This window comes from Chelonia mydas, chromosome 25 (assembly GCF_015237465.2).
Source record: "Chelonia mydas isolate rCheMyd1 chromosome 25, rCheMyd1.pri.v2, whole genome shotgun sequence".
Classification (NCBI taxonomy): domain Eukaryota; kingdom Metazoa; phylum Chordata; order Testudines; family Cheloniidae; genus Chelonia; species Chelonia mydas.
The window spans coordinates 193947-211958 of record NC_057858.1 but is presented as its reverse complement, the minus strand read 5'-3'; the positions used below and the strand labels follow the sequence as shown (position 1 = coordinate 211958).

General features: G+C 39.8%; 1 protein-coding gene across 1 annotated transcript in view; it reads right to left on the bottom strand.

Moving 5' to 3' along the window:
* Positions 1–312: 312 nt before the first annotated feature.
* SPPL2B (signal peptide peptidase like 2B) overlaps positions 313–18012 on the bottom strand; it is an 83495-nt gene continuing 65795 nt past the window's right edge. The window contains 7 exon segments of the mRNA XM_037886004.2: positions 313–3456; positions 3458–3508; positions 6294–6454; positions 13209–13286; positions 14779–14878; positions 16491–16553; positions 16687–16761. Coding sequence (XP_037741932.1) covers positions 3193–3456; positions 3458–3508; positions 6294–6454; positions 13209–13286; positions 14779–14878; positions 16491–16553; positions 16687–16761 — 792 coding nt within the window. The 3' untranslated portion in view covers positions 313–3192.

Below are 18012 nucleotides of genomic sequence, written 5' to 3'. Positions count from 1 at the left end.
ACAGAGCTCAGAAAGTCTCAGTCACATAGCCCTATCAGGGTCACCTGATTTGAACGGTATGGTAATGGTCAAAGCATGGGACGCATTTCCAAATCACCTATTTTAATCAGAGGTATTGCATTAGTGTGCAAAACATATCCATTTCCTTACATGAGTCTTTAGAGGAGGTGAAATGTGCACATGACATTTGTAGGGATAATTCACAAAAGCAAAGGCAAATGATCTCTCCTAAACAGATTAGCCAAGATGACTACACAATAAAAGTGACTTTGAAAGGCCTGCTACAAGTTAGTTATAATGTTCTGAATTCTCTCTTTTCAATTTAGTTACAGGCAACATGATGGTCTACGTTCTCCCATCAGACCTCTGTTTCACCTCTGGAAGCAACACCACGGCAAATGAAAAGAAATGAATGTTTCAGGAAGTTTGATAAAACTTAATACTTTATCACCACATAAAACAGGTTGAATATTAAATATATAAAAATTATGTTTAATGTTATGGTTAAAAGAGAATCAAGGCAAAGGAAATTCAAATGTCATGACACATAAGCCTCAACTTTGAATTTCCTGGCATTTGTCTGTCAAGTTTATTATTTAAACACAGTAATTTTTTTTTAATAAATGTTTAATATACATATTTATAAAATGGCTTAAATTAAGGCATCATCCAGCTGGCTGAAGTGTCCAATACAAGCATCTCTGTCACTCTGCATGACTAAAAACTGGTTCAGCTTACCCTCAGCAAAGACAATACTGCCCATAAAGGAGAAGAGGAAATAAAATAGGTAAAATCTCTTTAGTACTGTTCAAAACACGTTGAATTCAGTTAATTTGAAAACCAAATCTGAACACACTACAGACTTTAGGACTCAGAAAACCTTTCAAGAAACTCACCATCATTTCAGCCAGAGTTGAGTCAATTTGGCAGACAGAGCCCAGTTAAGGTCATCAAGGCTTAGGCAGAAGATGGTAAACTTCTGAACCCATAGTGTAGTTTTACAGAAAGCCTCTAATATTCTGGAAAATGAATATTGTCCACTTAACATGAAACAGTAGAGAGAAAGCGGTTACAGTCTAAAAGACACAGCATGAACTTTCAGAAGGCCTACTCAACGGAAGGAAAACAGAAACAGAATTATCATGTACAGCTGCCAACTGAAAACCTTTCAAAACTTGATCCAAAAGGCCAACTGGAGCTTAATATTAATGCATTTCTTAGCGTCTATTGAGACTATACTCTTGAAAGTGTCACACTATATGTCTTGCAATAATTTTTCTTTCAGAAGAACTGTATTTATTGAGTGGCAGAGTTGAGTTGAAGATTATATTCTATTTCCAGGATATTAACAGGATCCTGAAAACCTTGTTATTTGCATTTAAAATGCAAGATTTTTTTGAATGGGTTGGAATGTTTATAATTAAATAAAGAATGTGAATGTCTTAGAAATAAATCAAATGGCTCTGATCAGTAAATTCTCAAACAGAATATATTCTACATAATATTTATAATGAACAAAAGTTAATCTGACTACTTTGCCCCTCTGCATGTGCAACACAGGTGTGCAAAGAAATGAGTCAGGTTACACAAGAGACGCCCACATTCTGGATATTGAAAAGCTGCACCAGCAATTTATGAAGTGCAGTTGCACCTAATCTGGTTAAAACTGAATAGACTGTAGTCTCCCTAAACTTCAATGTGGAGATGCAGCTCTCCCATTGCATGGTAGGGCATCTATTCTGCAGTTCTAGCACAAGTGAAGGTGGCTATGGCCTCATTCTAAAACTTTGCAGGTCACACTTTGAACACTCCTAGGACAAAAACAACTTGTGGCAGCTGACCAGTTATGAAGAGGTTGCAAACCACGAACAGCTGCACCACATGCTCTCCTTTGAAGAGAACTTCAGACTTTTCTTCAGCAATAGGCCAAGCCTGCACTACAAAGTTTTCTCAGCATAGCTACGTTGGCCAAGGGCGTGAACCCCGTCCCTGCAGTTGACACCGCTATAAACCCCAAGTGTAGATGCAGCTATGACAACAGAAGAGTGCTTCTGTTGGCATAACTAACATAGTTTGGGGAGGTGGTGTTACTATGCCAACAGAAAAAACCCTTCTGTGGGCATATGCTGCATTTACACTAGCCATTTTTGTCCACATAGCTATACAGGTATAGCAATACTAGTAAAATATTTGTAATGTAGACAAACCCACAGAAATCAAAGCTATATTCATAAAAATAATAGTAAGTAGAGATTCAAAGAAACCAGCTGAACTTCCTATATCAAAGTCAGTCCTTAAAGTCTCCTGCATACCATTCTGCCTGACCACTAAATTGTGCACAATGTTACTATTTATGATCTGATTTATCTGGTAAATAAGGATGTGGGGTGCTTTTAAAAACAAAACGAAACAGCAAAGATACTTCGAGTAAGCTTGTCTACTGTGTATTATTCTGCAAGGTCCACTCAGTGAACATTTTATTTCAAAGACAGCCCCTAGAATTCATAGGAGTGCTTACAGTGCTTACTGGAGATCCATGCATCCTGCCTTTTAATTTAGAATATCATCCAACCCAGGCACCTGGAAGTGGAAAAAAAAATGTTGAGGAAAGAGATGCATTTAATGCACCATGGTAAAACAAATCTTTTCAGAAGGCTGGTAATTTAACCAGTTCTCAACATTTCTTGAGTGTCAATTTATACTAAACCATTCACTTGCATCAATGCCTTTTACAAGCAGAAATTTAGAAGTATTAAGGAGGGAAAATCTACAAAACTACAGTATTTCTCCCTGCTTAGCATTGTAGCAGACTTGTCCAATGCTTTTCCTCCACATTAATCTATGCTATACTAACGCAGCACAACAGCCACACAAGCCCAGAGTACTGTATAAATAAAAATTCTTAATATTACCCTAGTATAATGAAATAGGAAAGGTAAAAGGCATCCAACTAATAAAATGATCACTGAAATTCATACATCAGAATTTTTGTAAAGCACCATATTTCAGAAAGCTGTTTGAAATGTATAGCTGTATCTGAAGTCAAAGGCAGAATATCCTTGCATTTGATGATCAGATTCCCAGTGAGGTTCCTCAATGAATGTGAACACTACTGAACCAGTCTACATACTGGTTTTATGTGGGAAAGTTTGAAGATGGGGAGAGGGGAAAAAAGATTTCCTATTTCATCATCTAATCCAGCTGGTTCTTTTCTACTCTTAGGCTCTTGCTTTCAGGGTCATCCTTGTTCTGACTGGTTTGTTGTTCTATTTGTGGGATGGAAATTTGTGGCTGTTCTGCTTGCATGCTGGGATTGGTCAGCTCCTTGGTATTCAAGTTAGGCCTCTCCTCTGTACACAGGGAGGGGTTATTTTGATCATCTGCATGAAGCGTGGGGTTGGTCATTTGTTGTTCTGCTTCTTGTTGAGATGCTGGTGCATTCATCTCTTTGGGGGGGGTTGGGGAAGCTGACAGGAGCCAGCACCAAGGGAGGATGAGGTAGGTCTTTCTGTAAAAAAATAAAAATAATTTTTAGGATGATATGAAGTGAGTAACAAGAGCCACTATTGTTACTAAGGGCAACTTAAATAATAATTTCTCAAAACATGCTAGTTTTTACAGGAGACCAATCATTATACTGAATGGCCAACAGCAATTACACAATGACCTTTTGGTGAAGGAGTTCAAAAATATGAACTGAAGCACACTGAAAGGAGAAGGATTACTTGCTGCGCAACTGCAGTTAATTCAAATCATCCCTAATGGTTGAAAGATTTGCACATCTATTCTCTGGGCAGGTCCCACTGAGTAACAAACAGTGGGAGAATGCTCTCTGCAGGAATCTAATTAAATGCTTAAAGCCTATAGGCTCATTATCTCTGACGGATATGGGAAGCACGCTCAGCTCTCTTCTTGTTTACCTGCCATGGTGACAATTGCTTCCCATCCTCACTAATAATAAATAACAGCTGGCACTTTTCTGGCACAGTTCACCAGATCTCAAAGTATTTTAACATTAATTAAGCTTCACAGTTCCCCTAAGACATTTTATTCTCATTTTACAGTTGAGGAACTGCGGTATAAGAAATGTTAAGTGATAACCCAAGTTCACAAAGTACTGAGATGAGAAATTAGACCCCTGCCACAAGTTCTACCCATTAGGTCCTATCTCTAACTTTTCCTTTCTACTGGAGAGTAATCAAATTCAACACAGATAATGTCCCAAACATCTGGATAGCAGTAGCCATTTGTTTTAGTTCCTTTACCAGTGATTTGCTCTGGTCTTCCCCATGATCAGGTGTCTCTAACAGACTATTTATAAGATGGTCTATTGGTTTTCTCCACTATGTTTCATTTTTTCCATTTGCATCATGAGGGCTCAAGTCTGGTTCCTGTAGCAAAAAGAAAAGGAGTACTTGTGGCACCTTAGAGACTAACCAATTTATTTGAGCATAAAATTGGTTAGTCTCTAAGGTGCCACAAGTACTCCTTTTCTTTTTGTGAATACAGACTAACACGGCTGCTCTGCTCTGAAACCTGTTCCTGTAGCATGCTCTCTTAAATAGAAAGTGACCTCTCCTCCTTTCAGCTCTTGTCTATCACTTCTATATATGCTATTCCTATCTGAATTGCCATTTGACTTGTACATTTAATTCCAACAAGCTTCTTCAAACTTAAAGGTCAAGCTTCCTATGCATTATCAACTCAAACTCAACCTGCTGCTTAGCTCTGTGTCTGGCATTTGTGTAGACCAGAGATGGGCAAAACCCACTCTATAGCTATCATTAACCTCAATCTAGAGAATACAGATTCTAACAAACCACCTTCATCTGAACACCCATGTTGCTCTGATTTGCAATGAGCTGCACCCCTTTCTAAGAATGTTAGTGACGGCTTTCTTTTACACAAATCAGCTGCAGTTTTGCTCCCAACAAGTTTCCAATGTGGCCTTCAGCTATGAAAAGTTGGCTATCAATGGGATATAGATACTAAATACAAATTGTGGGTATCAGCAGGATTTAAACAAAGGAAGACACCCTTTTTCATTCCACAATGAACTGACTTCAGAATAAGCTGACTATATTTTAGAAATAAAAAAAAACAGAGACTTTTGTAGAAACATTCTGGGGCCATGAAAATAATCAAGGACTACAGTGTTTGTTTTGTAAAGTGTGCTGGTGTTCTTACTGCCAGCTTCTGACCCAATAGCTGCATAATTCTCCGAGGGGAGGATTTTTCATAGTAACTTAGTGTTCTAAGTGAGGCTTGAGTGTACACACTTCAAAATGTTGCCAGTATAACTATGTCAGCTGGGTATATGAAAAAAATCACAACCCTAAGTGACATAGCTATGCTGGCAAATGCCCAAGTGTAGACATAGCGATACAGATAGCTCAGTTCAATCAGGGAACTGGCATAAGCTATATCAGCAAAAGAACTCCTGTTAGTATAAGCAACGTCTCCACTAGGTGGGCTTGCCAGTATAGTTAGGCTGATATAATTATATTGGCAAACCCTTTGTAGTACAGACAAGGCCTGAGTTCATCATGAAACACTGATCAATTGACTAACATTCACTCCGAGCAAAAGAATTGCTTTGATACTGGACTTTTCTCTTCACTCCAAATACTGTTTATCACACTGAACTCTCATTCCACTGTACAGTGTTTCCTGGTGAACACGCAATAAATTATACTCTGTACGGCAATACACTTTGAACAAAAAAAAATAGTTCTAAAAACCAAACATAAACAAATACACAAGTGTTTTGACTTAAGTGAAAAACCAGGACGTTTCAGGTCTCCTGAAAGAAGCTTGTGGGACACCCTATGAAAAATCTAGTCTCTTTATGCAGGATCTTGAATTGATTTTCTGCATCTTTACCCTTATATTAAATATCTGTTCAGTGAATTATCCCTTAACTCCTTTTGTTAACCTGCAAAAAGATCCTTACAATTCTTCATATTCATGGAAGTTACTTGATGAAGTTATAATTAATAAAACTTACAATAAAGCTGTTTGTTACAACTACCAAGACTTACAGCAGGATCAGGGTGGACAGATAGGGACTAATCTACTTTATCCTGGTCCGTTTTAGTGGCTACAAACATTAAAGCAGAAAATCCCAAGGCTCGTGTTATGCAATTGCTAAAGCCTGTAAAAGACTCTTTAGGACCAAAACATGAACATTTGTTTTGTTGGATAGTACTACAATATTTTACTCAACTTTAATGCTATTTAGGATTTATAATATTAGTATTTCTTGAAGACACTCATATCAAACTGGTATTCACCGCAAAGCCGCTGCCCGTCCAGAACATCGCAAGCTCCTTACGCCAAAGAGCCACAGCAAAGCTAGTGATAAGAGTACAGGGCACCAAGTAGAGCAGAGCTGGCTGACCCATCTGCATCAATGCCAAGGCTACAAAGGTCACCAGAAGGCCAATGCCATATGCTAAAAGGAGATAAAAATAGCAAAAGAAAATAATTCAGATACAGTTCTGGTCAAGAATGGCAGTACAATTATCTAGAAAAACTTTCTAATGATAGCTTCCTTCAGTGAGGAGTATGAACCTTCTTTTATAGTGTTTTGCAGACTTCCCTAAATACCACCATTCTGTGTCCAACATTCGTTCAGGATTACTCTTTGCTAAACATGGAAAGATTGCCCACCCCGGTCTAGCAGATAAACTATAGCTTGGGGGCTGCATCCGGTCCTTCAGATGTTTTAATCCGGCCCTCGAGCTCCCACTGAGAAGCGGGGTCAGGGGCTTGCCCTGCTCTGCGGCTCCCGGAAGCAGTGGCATGTCCCCCCCTGGCTCCTAAGTGTAGGGGTGGCCTGGGGGCTCCGCACGGTGCCACTGCCCCAGGCGCTGCCCCCGCAGCTCCCATTGGCTGGAAACCGCAGCCAACAGGAGCTGCAGGGGTGGCGTCTGCAGACGGGGCAGAGCGCAGAACTGCCTAGCTGCGCCTCCGCATAGGAGCTGGAGGGAGAATATGCAGCTGTTTCTGGGAGCTGCTTGAGGTAAACGCCACCCAGAGCCTATACGCCTGACTCCCTCTCACGCCCCAACCTCCTGCCCCAGCCCTGATCCCCCTCCCACTCTCCAAACCCCTCTGTCCCAGCTCAGAGCACCCTCCTGCACTCCCAACCCCTCATCCCCAGCCCCACCCGAGAGTCCACACCCCCAGCCAGAGCCCTTACCCCCTCCAACGCCGCAACCCCCAGTTTCGTGAGCATTCATGGCCAGCCATACAATTTCCATACCAAGATGTGGCCCTAGGGCCTAAAAGTTTTCTCACCCCTGTGCTAGACTATGAGACATTGTCTTTCAGTGAAACAGGACAAAAAGAAGAGTGATCCAATTGTGCAGTATTTGTGGTACAATTAACTCAGTATCTAGAGCAATTTTACAAAGGCAAAATAAACCAGTGAAACACTTTATTAAATCACTTGACTTTTAAAAAATAGCAAAAAAGGCCTTGTATTTAAACCATACAATATTTTAATGAAAACAAATAAATACTGCCTGACCACTATAACCAGCACTTCTTGTGATTTGGAAGTGCTTGGCTTTCCACTCACATTCTTGGGCATCACTGCAACACCATTAAACAAATACCTAGTTGTGTTTGTGATGGGGTATACCAGGCCCTTTGTGGTCCCCTGCTGGAGGCCCTGCAATCCTACTACATCCTGGTCTAGGAAAGGAACAGTGAAGATGGGTCCTCCAGGCCTGCCTACAGAGACCTCACAGAAACAGCCAGTCAGAGCTCAGCAGGCTCAGATAAAAGGAGCTGGAGGACCTTAGAAGGACAGTTCCTAGCTGAGAGCAGAGGGGCAAGAAAGGGTGCTCCTCTCTGGCCAAATGAGCTTGAGGGATCACCAGCATTTGGTTCAGGCTGCATTTGCTTAGGCTGTGAGAGAGAGGAGCTGAGAACTTTAACCTGAGGTTAGGTGGGGACGATAAAGGGGCTATGTGGGAAGAGGCCCAGGGAAGTAGCAGCATCAAACAGAAATGAGTGCATATGGCCTCTGTTTATAGAGTCCCTGGGTTGGAACACAGCATAGTGGGCATGCCTGGATTCCCCCATCGATCACCTGCTAAGTGATGAAAACCCCAAGAAGGGGACAAAGCTTGTTTGGAAGACTGAGGAAAGGACTGAATTTAAAGAGCCCAGAGCCGCTGAAGACCTTGGGGAGGGCAGATAGTTTTTGGACTTTTGCTGCTCCAGAATGGCTTTGTTTTGATTGTGAGCGCCTGCTGAAGGGCCAAGGCACTGAAGACCTGCCAAGCGAGGTTCACAACCTACAGAGGGTGCAAGGAGTGGGAAAAGGTCTACAGCACCACACACAACAGTAGAAGGTGCTCAAGGGGTGAATGCCCCCCCGTTAGAATGTTACTACTCATTGAAACATTTATATATTTGCAGAAAATATTAATGAATACAAAAGACCTTTAAAAGCTTGCAAGTTTGTGGGCTTATTTCTGGTGCAGGAAGATAAATAAAATATCCAGACAAAAAGCTTCAATCACTTGAAGTTAAGGTTATAAATGCTAATCTATAACTTAAAGCAGCCATGCAAAATTCTACCCATACGAGGCAAGTATTTTATTGTTGGGAGGCAATATATTGTTTATCCAGGTGTTATGACAAAGGGTATGCAAGTAAATTCCGTAGGTAGGCTAGTACATTTTATGTCAATTTTGCAAGGCTGATTTAAGAGAATACCACAGCAAAATAATGTAGTTTTAGTCAAGAAATTAAAATTTAAAGATTACACTTAAACACCCCAAACCTGTGAATGGAAATGCAGAAGCAAGGTAGCTCAAATCATCTTAGGAGTCCCTTTGGAGCTAGCAACTGTTGAAGGACTCCCTACAGTAGTTTTTCCTAAAGCATTTTGGAGCCTTCAACTGGAAATAGCTTAAGCCCTTGATGGCTTAAGAATTTCCTTTAGGGAGCCCGCAGAGTTGGGAGTCTGAACATAGGCTGCAGTCATCCTTAACTCCATCTAATATGATTTGTAGATTTTACAAACTCCATATACTTCATATAGAATCATACAAATCTAGGGCTGGAAGGGACCTCGGGAAGTCATCAAGTCAAGCCCCCTGCTTTGTGGCAGGACCAAGCAGACCTAGGTCATCCCAGACAGGTGTTTGTCCAACTTGTTTTTAAAAGCTTCCAATGATGGGGACTCCACAATCTCCCTTGGAAGCCTCTTCCAGAACTTAACTATCCTTATAGTTAAAAAGTTTCCCCCAACATCTAACCTAAATTTCCTTTGCTGCAAATTAAGCCCATTACTTCATGTCCTACCTTCAGTGGAAATGGAGAACAATTGATCACTGTCCTCTTTATAATAGCCCTTAACATATTGGAAGACTTATCAGGTCCCCCCATAGTCTTCTTTTCTCAAGACTAAACAAGCCCAGTTTTTTAACCTTTCTTCACAGGTCAGGTTTTCTAAACCTTTTATAATTTTTGCTGCTCTCCTCTGGACTCTTTCCAATTTGTCCACAATTTTCCTAAATTGTGGTGCCCAGAACTAGACACAGTACTCCAACTGGGATCTCACCAGTGATGAGTACAGTGGGACAATTACCTCCTGTGTCCTATATACAACACTCCTGTTAATACACCCCAGAATCATATTAACCTTTTTTACAGCTGGATCACATTGATGACTGATATTCAGTTTGTGGTCCACTATAACCTCCAGATCCTTTTCAGCAGTACTACCACCTAGACAGTTATTCCCCATTTTGTAGTTGTGCATTTGATTTTTCCTTCCTAAGTGAAGTACTTTGCACTTGTCTTTACTGAATTTCATCATGCTGAATTCAGACCAATTCTCCAATTTGTCAAGATTTTGAATTTTAAAACTGTCCTCCAAAGTGCTTGTAACCCCTCCCAGCTCAGTGTAACCTGCAGATTTTATAAGCACTCTCTTTATTCCATTATCCAAGCCATTAATGAAATTATTGAACAGCACTGCACCCAGGACCAATCCCTGCAGGACCCCACTAGATATGCCCTCCCAATTTGCCAGCAAACTATTAATAACTACTCTTTCAACCATTGTGCACCCACCTTATAGTAATTTTATGTAAAGAGTATGCTTATGAGAATGTCATGCGGAACCGTATCAAAATTATAAAATCAAGGTATATCACTACTGCTTCCCCCCTATCCACTAGGTCAGTAATCTTATCAAAGAAGGAAATTAAGTTGGTTTGGCATGATTTGTTCTTGACAAATCTATGCTGACCATTCCTTATAACACCTATTATCCTCCAGATGCTTACAAACTGATTGTTTAATAATTTGCTCCAGTATCTTTCCAGGTGTTGAAGTCAGGCTGCCTGGTCTAGAATTCCACAATTCCTCCTTGGTCCCTTTTTAAAAGATAGATACGATGTTTGCCCATCTCCAGTCTTCTGGAACTTCTCCTGTACTCCAGGAGTACTCAGAGTAATTGCTAACGGCTCCAAAACTGCTTCAGCTCATTCCTTAAGTACCACAGGATGAATTTCATCAGGTTCTGCTGACACAGAATCATAGGACTGGAAGGGACCTCGAGAGGTCATCTAATCCAGTCCCCTGCACTCATGGCAGGACTAAGTATTATCTAGACTATCCCTGACAGGAGTTTGTCCAACCTGCTCCTAAAAATCTCCAAGGATGGAGATTCTACAACCTCCCTAGGCAATTTATTCCAGTGCTTAACCACCCTGACAGTTACGAAGTTTTTCCTAATGTCCAACCTAAACCTCCCTTGCTGCAGTTTAAGTCCCTTGCTTCTTGCCCTATCCTCAGCAGTTAAGAACAATTTTTCTCCTTCCTTCTTGTAACAACCTTTTATGTACTTGAAAACTGTTATCATGTCTCCTCTCAGTCTTCTCTTTTCCAGACTAAATTAACCCAATTTTTTCTCTTCTCTGGACTTTCTCTAATTTGTTCACATCTGTCCTGAAATGTAGCGCCCAGAACTGGACAAATACTCCAGTTGATGCCTAATAAGCATGGTGTAGAGCGGAATAATTACTTTTTGTGTCTTGCTTACAATACTCCCGCTAATACATCCCAGAATGATGTATTTTTTGCAACAGTGTTACACAGTTGACTCATATTTAGCTTGTGGTCCACTATGACCCCCAAATCCTTTTCCGCAGTACTCCTTCCTAGGCAGTCATTTCCCATTTTGTATGTGTGCAACTGATTGTTCCTTCCTAAGTGGAGTACTTTGCATTTGTCCTTATTGAATTTCATCCTACTGACTTCAGACCATTTCTCCAGTTTGTCCAAATCATTTTGAATTATAATCCTATCCTCCAAAGACATAAATATATCTAATTTATCTAAATATTGTTTAACTTGTTCTTTCCCTATTTTGGTTTGCATTCCTTCCCCTGATTGTTAATATTAATTTTGTTGAGTATCTGGTCATCATGAACCTTTTTAGTGAAAACTGAAGCAAAATAAGCATTACGCACCTCAGCTTTCTCAATGTCATCAGTAATTATTAGTGTTAGATGAAATAGATATTTAGGTCAGAAGGGACCATTATGTTCATCTAGTCTGACCTCCTGCACAACGCAGGCCACAGAATTTCACCCACCACTCCTGCAAAAAACCTCTCACCTATGTCTGTGCTATTGAAGTCCCCAAATTGTGGTTTAAAGACTTCAAGGAGCAGAGAATCCTCCAGCAAGTGACCCGTGCCCCATGCTACAGAGGAAGGCGAGAAACCTCCAGGGCCTCTTCCAATCTGCCCTGGAGAAAAATTCCTTCCCGACCCCAAATATGGCAATCAGCTAAACCCTGAGCATATGGGCAAGATTCATCAGCCAGATACTACAGAAAATTCTTTCCTGGGTAACTCAGATCCCACCCCATCTAATATCCCATCACAGGCCATTGGGCCTATTTACCATGAATATTTAATTACCAAAACCATGTTATTCCATCATACCATCTCCTCCATAAACGTATCGAGTTTAATCTTAAAGCCAGATAGATCTTTTGCCCCCACTGCTTCCCTTGGAAGGCTGTTCCAAAACTTCACTCCTCTGATGGTTAGAAACCTTCGTCTAATTTCTAGTCTAAATTTCCTGGTGGTCCTGGTGGAAATGTACTAAATAAAGCCAAAAGTCAACCAACCCAACAGCCTCCCAAAAGTTTCAGACATCACTACTTACATGCAGGGCAAAATAAAAAAATTAGTTTGAGGCAAAGTTTTATCAAATCAGGAGGTGGCAAAATCATTCACAACCTTTCCTGAAAGTGAACCCCCTAATTTTTCAGACTATCATTTTAAAATGCCTTATCTGTTTATCTCAAATTTGAAGAAACTTTTTTCCCCTCCATTAGCAGACAACCACAAAGGATAAGTTGCAGCTCACTGGGTTAGTCAATCAACTCAGCAGGTTTACACTACTGCTTAAGTCGATCTAACTTATGCCACTCGGGGTGTGAAAAAGACACCCCCCGAGCGATGCAAGTTACAGCGACTTAAGTGCTGTCCACACGGACATAGCTTCTGTCTCTCATGGAGGTGGTGTAATTCTGCTGACGGGAAAGTGCTTTCCTGTAGGCATAGAGTGTCTTTACAAGATGCGCTACAGCGCTGATGTAGAGCTTCTAGTGTAGACCTGCCCTCAGTGTTATCAAAAAAATCAGACTTTTAAAAGAAAGCTAGTAGTATCTATGAAGACACTACCGTCTCTACAATTTAATTTAACTTAACTTAACAGATGTCAATTACAGATTTTTTTGCAGACACAGTTTAAGACTGAAGGCAAGAGGACAAGCACTAAACTTGAATTCTCTCATGTAATAAATGCAATTTGAAAGGTTCATTAACAAGCAAATTACAATGATAACAAAGAATAAATGTATCCCAGGCATACATAAAACCACTGTAATTCAACCAAAGGGTTCTGGTGAAGGTGTAAATCATAACAAAGAGCTTACTTTCTAGTTTGGACAGGCAAAGCAGCTCAGACATGCGTTATGCTAGGTGAGCTAGGGTTCGAAGGTCCAACCTCAAACGTAGTACAGTTTTTATTTATTTATTTTAAACCGCTTCACTGCTTCATTGTTGAAAGCAAGATAAGAGTTGAAAAGCAAGCTATGTAATATGAGAGCTCTGGCTTTGCTTTGCCCTAGCTGCTGTGTAGAAATACCAGGGTCATACATACCTATAGTGCAGGCTACAAAATAGACTCTGGAGGATTGCACCTGAATATCAAATCTATGGCAGTAGGCTACCAGTAAGCCTGGGGAAGTAAAGAAAAGTTAAGCAGTTTTTAAACACATACATACTAATTGTAAGATGCACAGAATGTAGTGCCCTATCTAGGTGCTTACAAGATGGCCCACCACCGTGCTAGATTTCCTGCCTAATAAGCTGTGCCCTACCATCCTGATATGATTCACAAGAGTGCACAACTCACAGAACAGAAGATATGCACTTCTACTGTATTGGCTTACATTAACTATTGAATCAGAAACTTGACATCAGTAAGTAAACACCATTCCAGTAAACAACAGACAGTCCATATGCAATGTAAACAACTGCATACAAGCAGCATTAACAGTGACAGCAACCATAACTTGTGCCCTTTACATTCGTGTAGATTTCTATATTAGTGCATAGAGTGGTAATTTATGGCTTATATCTGTGTCCTTAAGGGTCAGTTCAAGATCTGGGCCATATTACCATACAGAGCAGCCCAAATTATTAACAACTCAAATTTTTTTTCAGTCCAAAGTGAGCAGACTTGACAGCGTCTCCAATGAATAATCAAAATACTGAATAGCAGAGTTCATATTGTGCATATGAAATTTTCCTCATTAATGCTCATATCCATTGGACCAGCTTCTGTTGGTGAAAGAGACAAGCTTTCGAGATTACACAGAGCTCTTCTTCAAGAGGGTCCCAGGGTTCTCAAGTAGAGCTCTGTGCAAGCTAAAAACTTGTCTCTCTCACCAACAGAAGTTGGTCCCAAAAAAGATATTATCTCCCCCACATACCTATTGTACTAATTTTCTTGAAACTCAGCTTACTACTTAGATCCCAGCAAGATCATTAGACAAGCCAGTTGTGACATTACTATCTTCTCTCACTGTTATCTGTGTGCAAAATTTCTTATAGGACTACACTAAAGTTAAAAAAATGTATATATGATTCAAAAATGAGTGTATCAATTTTGGTGAAACGGAAAAAAAAAAACCCTACAATTTTGAATTAAGACCAGCATAAATTTCAGGCCAATGATACTTAAAGGCAACAAATGTAAAACTCTAAGAGGATTAAAAAAAAAAAATACACAGTACACAGTTACCCTGTGGACCCTGTGAAACAAGACATTAAGGCTAAAAGTTAGCACAATTAAAAGATCAGATATTTATATGGTTAATAAAAACATTCAGTTTCATTAGATAGGATGCAAAATTTAAGAGTATAAATGCTCATGTTTCAGGACATAAGCCAACCACCTCCTGCATCCCTTTAAATTTCTTGACTTCCCTGCATGCACAAGTCTCATCATAACACCAAATTCATGTAGATTCTTCTCATTTAATTTATCTGTTAAGAAAAGCAAACAGAGTAGAGCCAAAGGAAAAATGGGTATGTTTATGAATTGCCAGCTTGGGAGAGGTCAGGTCAAATTTACCACTTGGAATGGGAATTGAGGGAGATGGGAGATGTGTCAATAAGAACTTTTCCTTTTGCATCATATTGCTTAGGCAAACAATCAGAAATACCTGGAACTAAGATGTCTCCAAATCCTAGGAGGGAAAAAGGCCTATCACAAAGAGCCAATGGTGAAGAGTTCAGTCTTGGAACCTTCAGGACCATGGGGAGCTTGGAAATGAGAGAAGACATGTTTTATAAAGCAGAAAGGTTTCACCCATGTACTAACAGTACCAAATACATGTTCGTCTTGTCATACTGGTTATGCAGACTTTAAACAGATGAAACCAACATATATGAGCATGAGTATTATCTGAGTGTTATTTTTCATTTTACTGAGTTCCCTTGAACAGGGTGGATTAATTAAAATCACTGGCTTTTAATCATTTAAATCAGCAAGCAGAAAATCTTGCTTTAATCACTGATTTTAATCCTGCTGAGCATTTGTATTTTGTAATTATTGGTTTTCAATGGTTCGTATAATTTGGTATTTTTTTGCTAACCAGGAGGATACATTGTATCTATATACATTTATTTAAGAACTATATTGCTTACCATACATCTATTCAGATTCTTAAGTTTTACATTTATTATTATGCTAGAAAATGGTGAATAATGCACTTATTTACTAGATGATTTTTTTTAAAACTTGGAATTTGTGTCAAGCTGCATTTGTATGGAAATTGGAATTCAATTAAAAATCCAAAAAACCAAGCATTTTAAATAAGTTTTAACTAGTTAAATAAAACTACCTCAAATGTGCTGGATATATAAACTTAGTTTTAAATGCAAAATATGTTTTGTTAAGGAGGAAAAAAAGTAACTCTTTTATTAAACAAAGAAAGTATTATCTGTAGTAGTGAACTGAACTGATTGTTTCTGGTCACCATGTCCCTTCAAGATTTTAGAACTACTAGATCTCATTGTCTTACATCTTATTTTAATTCATAGATAGGAAAAAGAAAACAAGCTTTCCTACTTTTGCAACTCTCATTTGGTTTCTTAGCTTTGAATTAACTAGTCATTGAACTGAACTCGTCGAATAAACCAAAATGAGGAAACACTCTTCTGCACCCGTAAAGGAGACTATTCCTCCCAAAAGTTAGTTGAGAACTTCAACAAATGTTGATTCTAGGTGCTTAGCCAGTGACTTCCACCAGTTCAGTGGTTTGACTTTCTTAAAGTCTTTGGAAAAAAACATGTACTGCTTGAAGATTTTTTTTTAAACGTAAATGATTTTTATTTAAATGTACTGTGTAAGTGATGAACAGCTTGCTCCACTCATTGCTCTGCACACCAGAAGCCCTTACTACACTGTGCTTTTTCATGTCATGGTAGTGCACATATTGTTCTGACCACAGAAATGGAAGAAATACAGGTTTCAGAGTAGCAGCCGTGTTAGTCTGTATTCGCAAAAAGAAAAGGAGTACTTGTGGCACCATACCTCAGCAGACTTTAACAATATTAAATATTATTATATTTACGTGGTTCTTTACAAATACAGCACATAAATTTCCCTGCACTGAAAACTTACAATTCAAGATGTGACAACATTGGCCCTACTGCAGAAAGTTACTTAAAATTCTACTTCTGAGAATGCTGTGGATTCCCATGGAGCTCTGCAGTGCTTTATATTTCCACGCCAAATGCTTTTGAAACTAGCGGCCCCAGAAGTGCCAGGCCATTTCAGCAGCTCTTTGTGGTCTGACCCTTTCAGAAGTTGAAAGCCTCAGAAGGTTAATAGCTAGTAGATACTCTCATATTTTCAAAATGCATACAGTACCTTTTCATGAGTGGCAGAGTCAGTCGGGCCCGCAGCCACCTCCACCATTATACTCTGCCCTGTCTAAAGAAAGAGGGGAAACTGTAAACCAGCACTTCAGTCAGCATGTCTGGATAATTTAAGAACACACATAGAAATATGCTGTTTGGTTACAGTCCATTCTGAACAGCAAGCACTGGAGACAAACTGTACATACCTTTGTTAAAAAAGGTGTGATGAATACGAAGAACACATCATACACAAAAAGAACCATCAGGAGCAAGGTGCAACCCTGGGAGAAAGATGAGAGCTTCAGTGGATATTTTATGTACTCTGTGCTAGCTAATGGAAATAAATTTACAGTTAGCAGTTCAAGAGTATTCATTTTCCAAGATTTATTCAATATACCCATGTATTTCCCTGAATTCAACTCTGCACAGATATATCACATGGAAAGATCTTTCCCTGCACACAATGTGTAACTGTATTATCCTTCAGACACGACACTGCGGAAGAGAAGAATGAGGGGGGATTTGATAGCTGCTTTCAAGTACCTGAAAGGGGGTTCCAAAGAGGATGGATCTAGACTGTTCTCAGTGGTAGCGGATGACAGAACGAGGAGTACTGGTCTCAAGTTGCAGTGGGGGAGGTTTAGATTGGATATTAGGAAAAACTTTTTCACGAGGACGGTGGTGAAACACTGGAATGCATTACCTAGGGAGGTGGTGGAATCTCCTTCCTTAGAAGTTTTTAAGGTCAGGCTTGACAAAGCCCTGGCTGGGATGATTTAGTTGGGGATTGGTTCTGCTTTGAACAGGGGGTTGGACTAGATGACCTCCTGAGGTCCCTTCCAACCCTGATATTTTATGATTCTATGACACTACACTTCCTCCCAGTAGAATTCCTGCCATGAAATATGCTTGCTCTATGAAGTCGAAATATGCTGCAATTTTGTTTTGTTAGGATTTGTGGGAAAGCTCTGGAGGACAGATTCCGCTAGACAGCAGTAACTATAACACTATTCTGGCCAATCCATGCTGGGCCTCTGACAGTAGTTTTGCACAAAGTCAAGTTGCCCATCTTCCTTGCCTAGTGAGAAAATCTGCTATGGCAGCTGCTTACAATAAGAGATGGAGGGGTCAGTCTGACCCAGAATGATCAGCTGGAGGACACAAACGTTCAATTGAAAGGAAGAGGAAAGTCAAGATCTGGGATAGTACTCAATTCAGAGGCATGGGACCCATAAATACCAAAGCACATTCCACCCCCGCATTGCATGTTTGTTTATGTAGTCCAAAGAACGAGAATGTTGCCAGGATACAAAAAGGTGCAATAGAACAGGGATATATCATGGAGGGAATCTGCGTCATCAGAACAAACTCTTCATAGACAAATGAAAGTTCTAATGATAAATTTTACAAAAACAAAAAGAATAGGTGGACCCTGGGGAAGAACATTCATGAAGGACTGCACTGTGAAACGATGGGTTTGCTCTTCTTTTCTCCTTTAGAAGCTCTTCTGAGTGTGACAGTGAGGCCTAAAG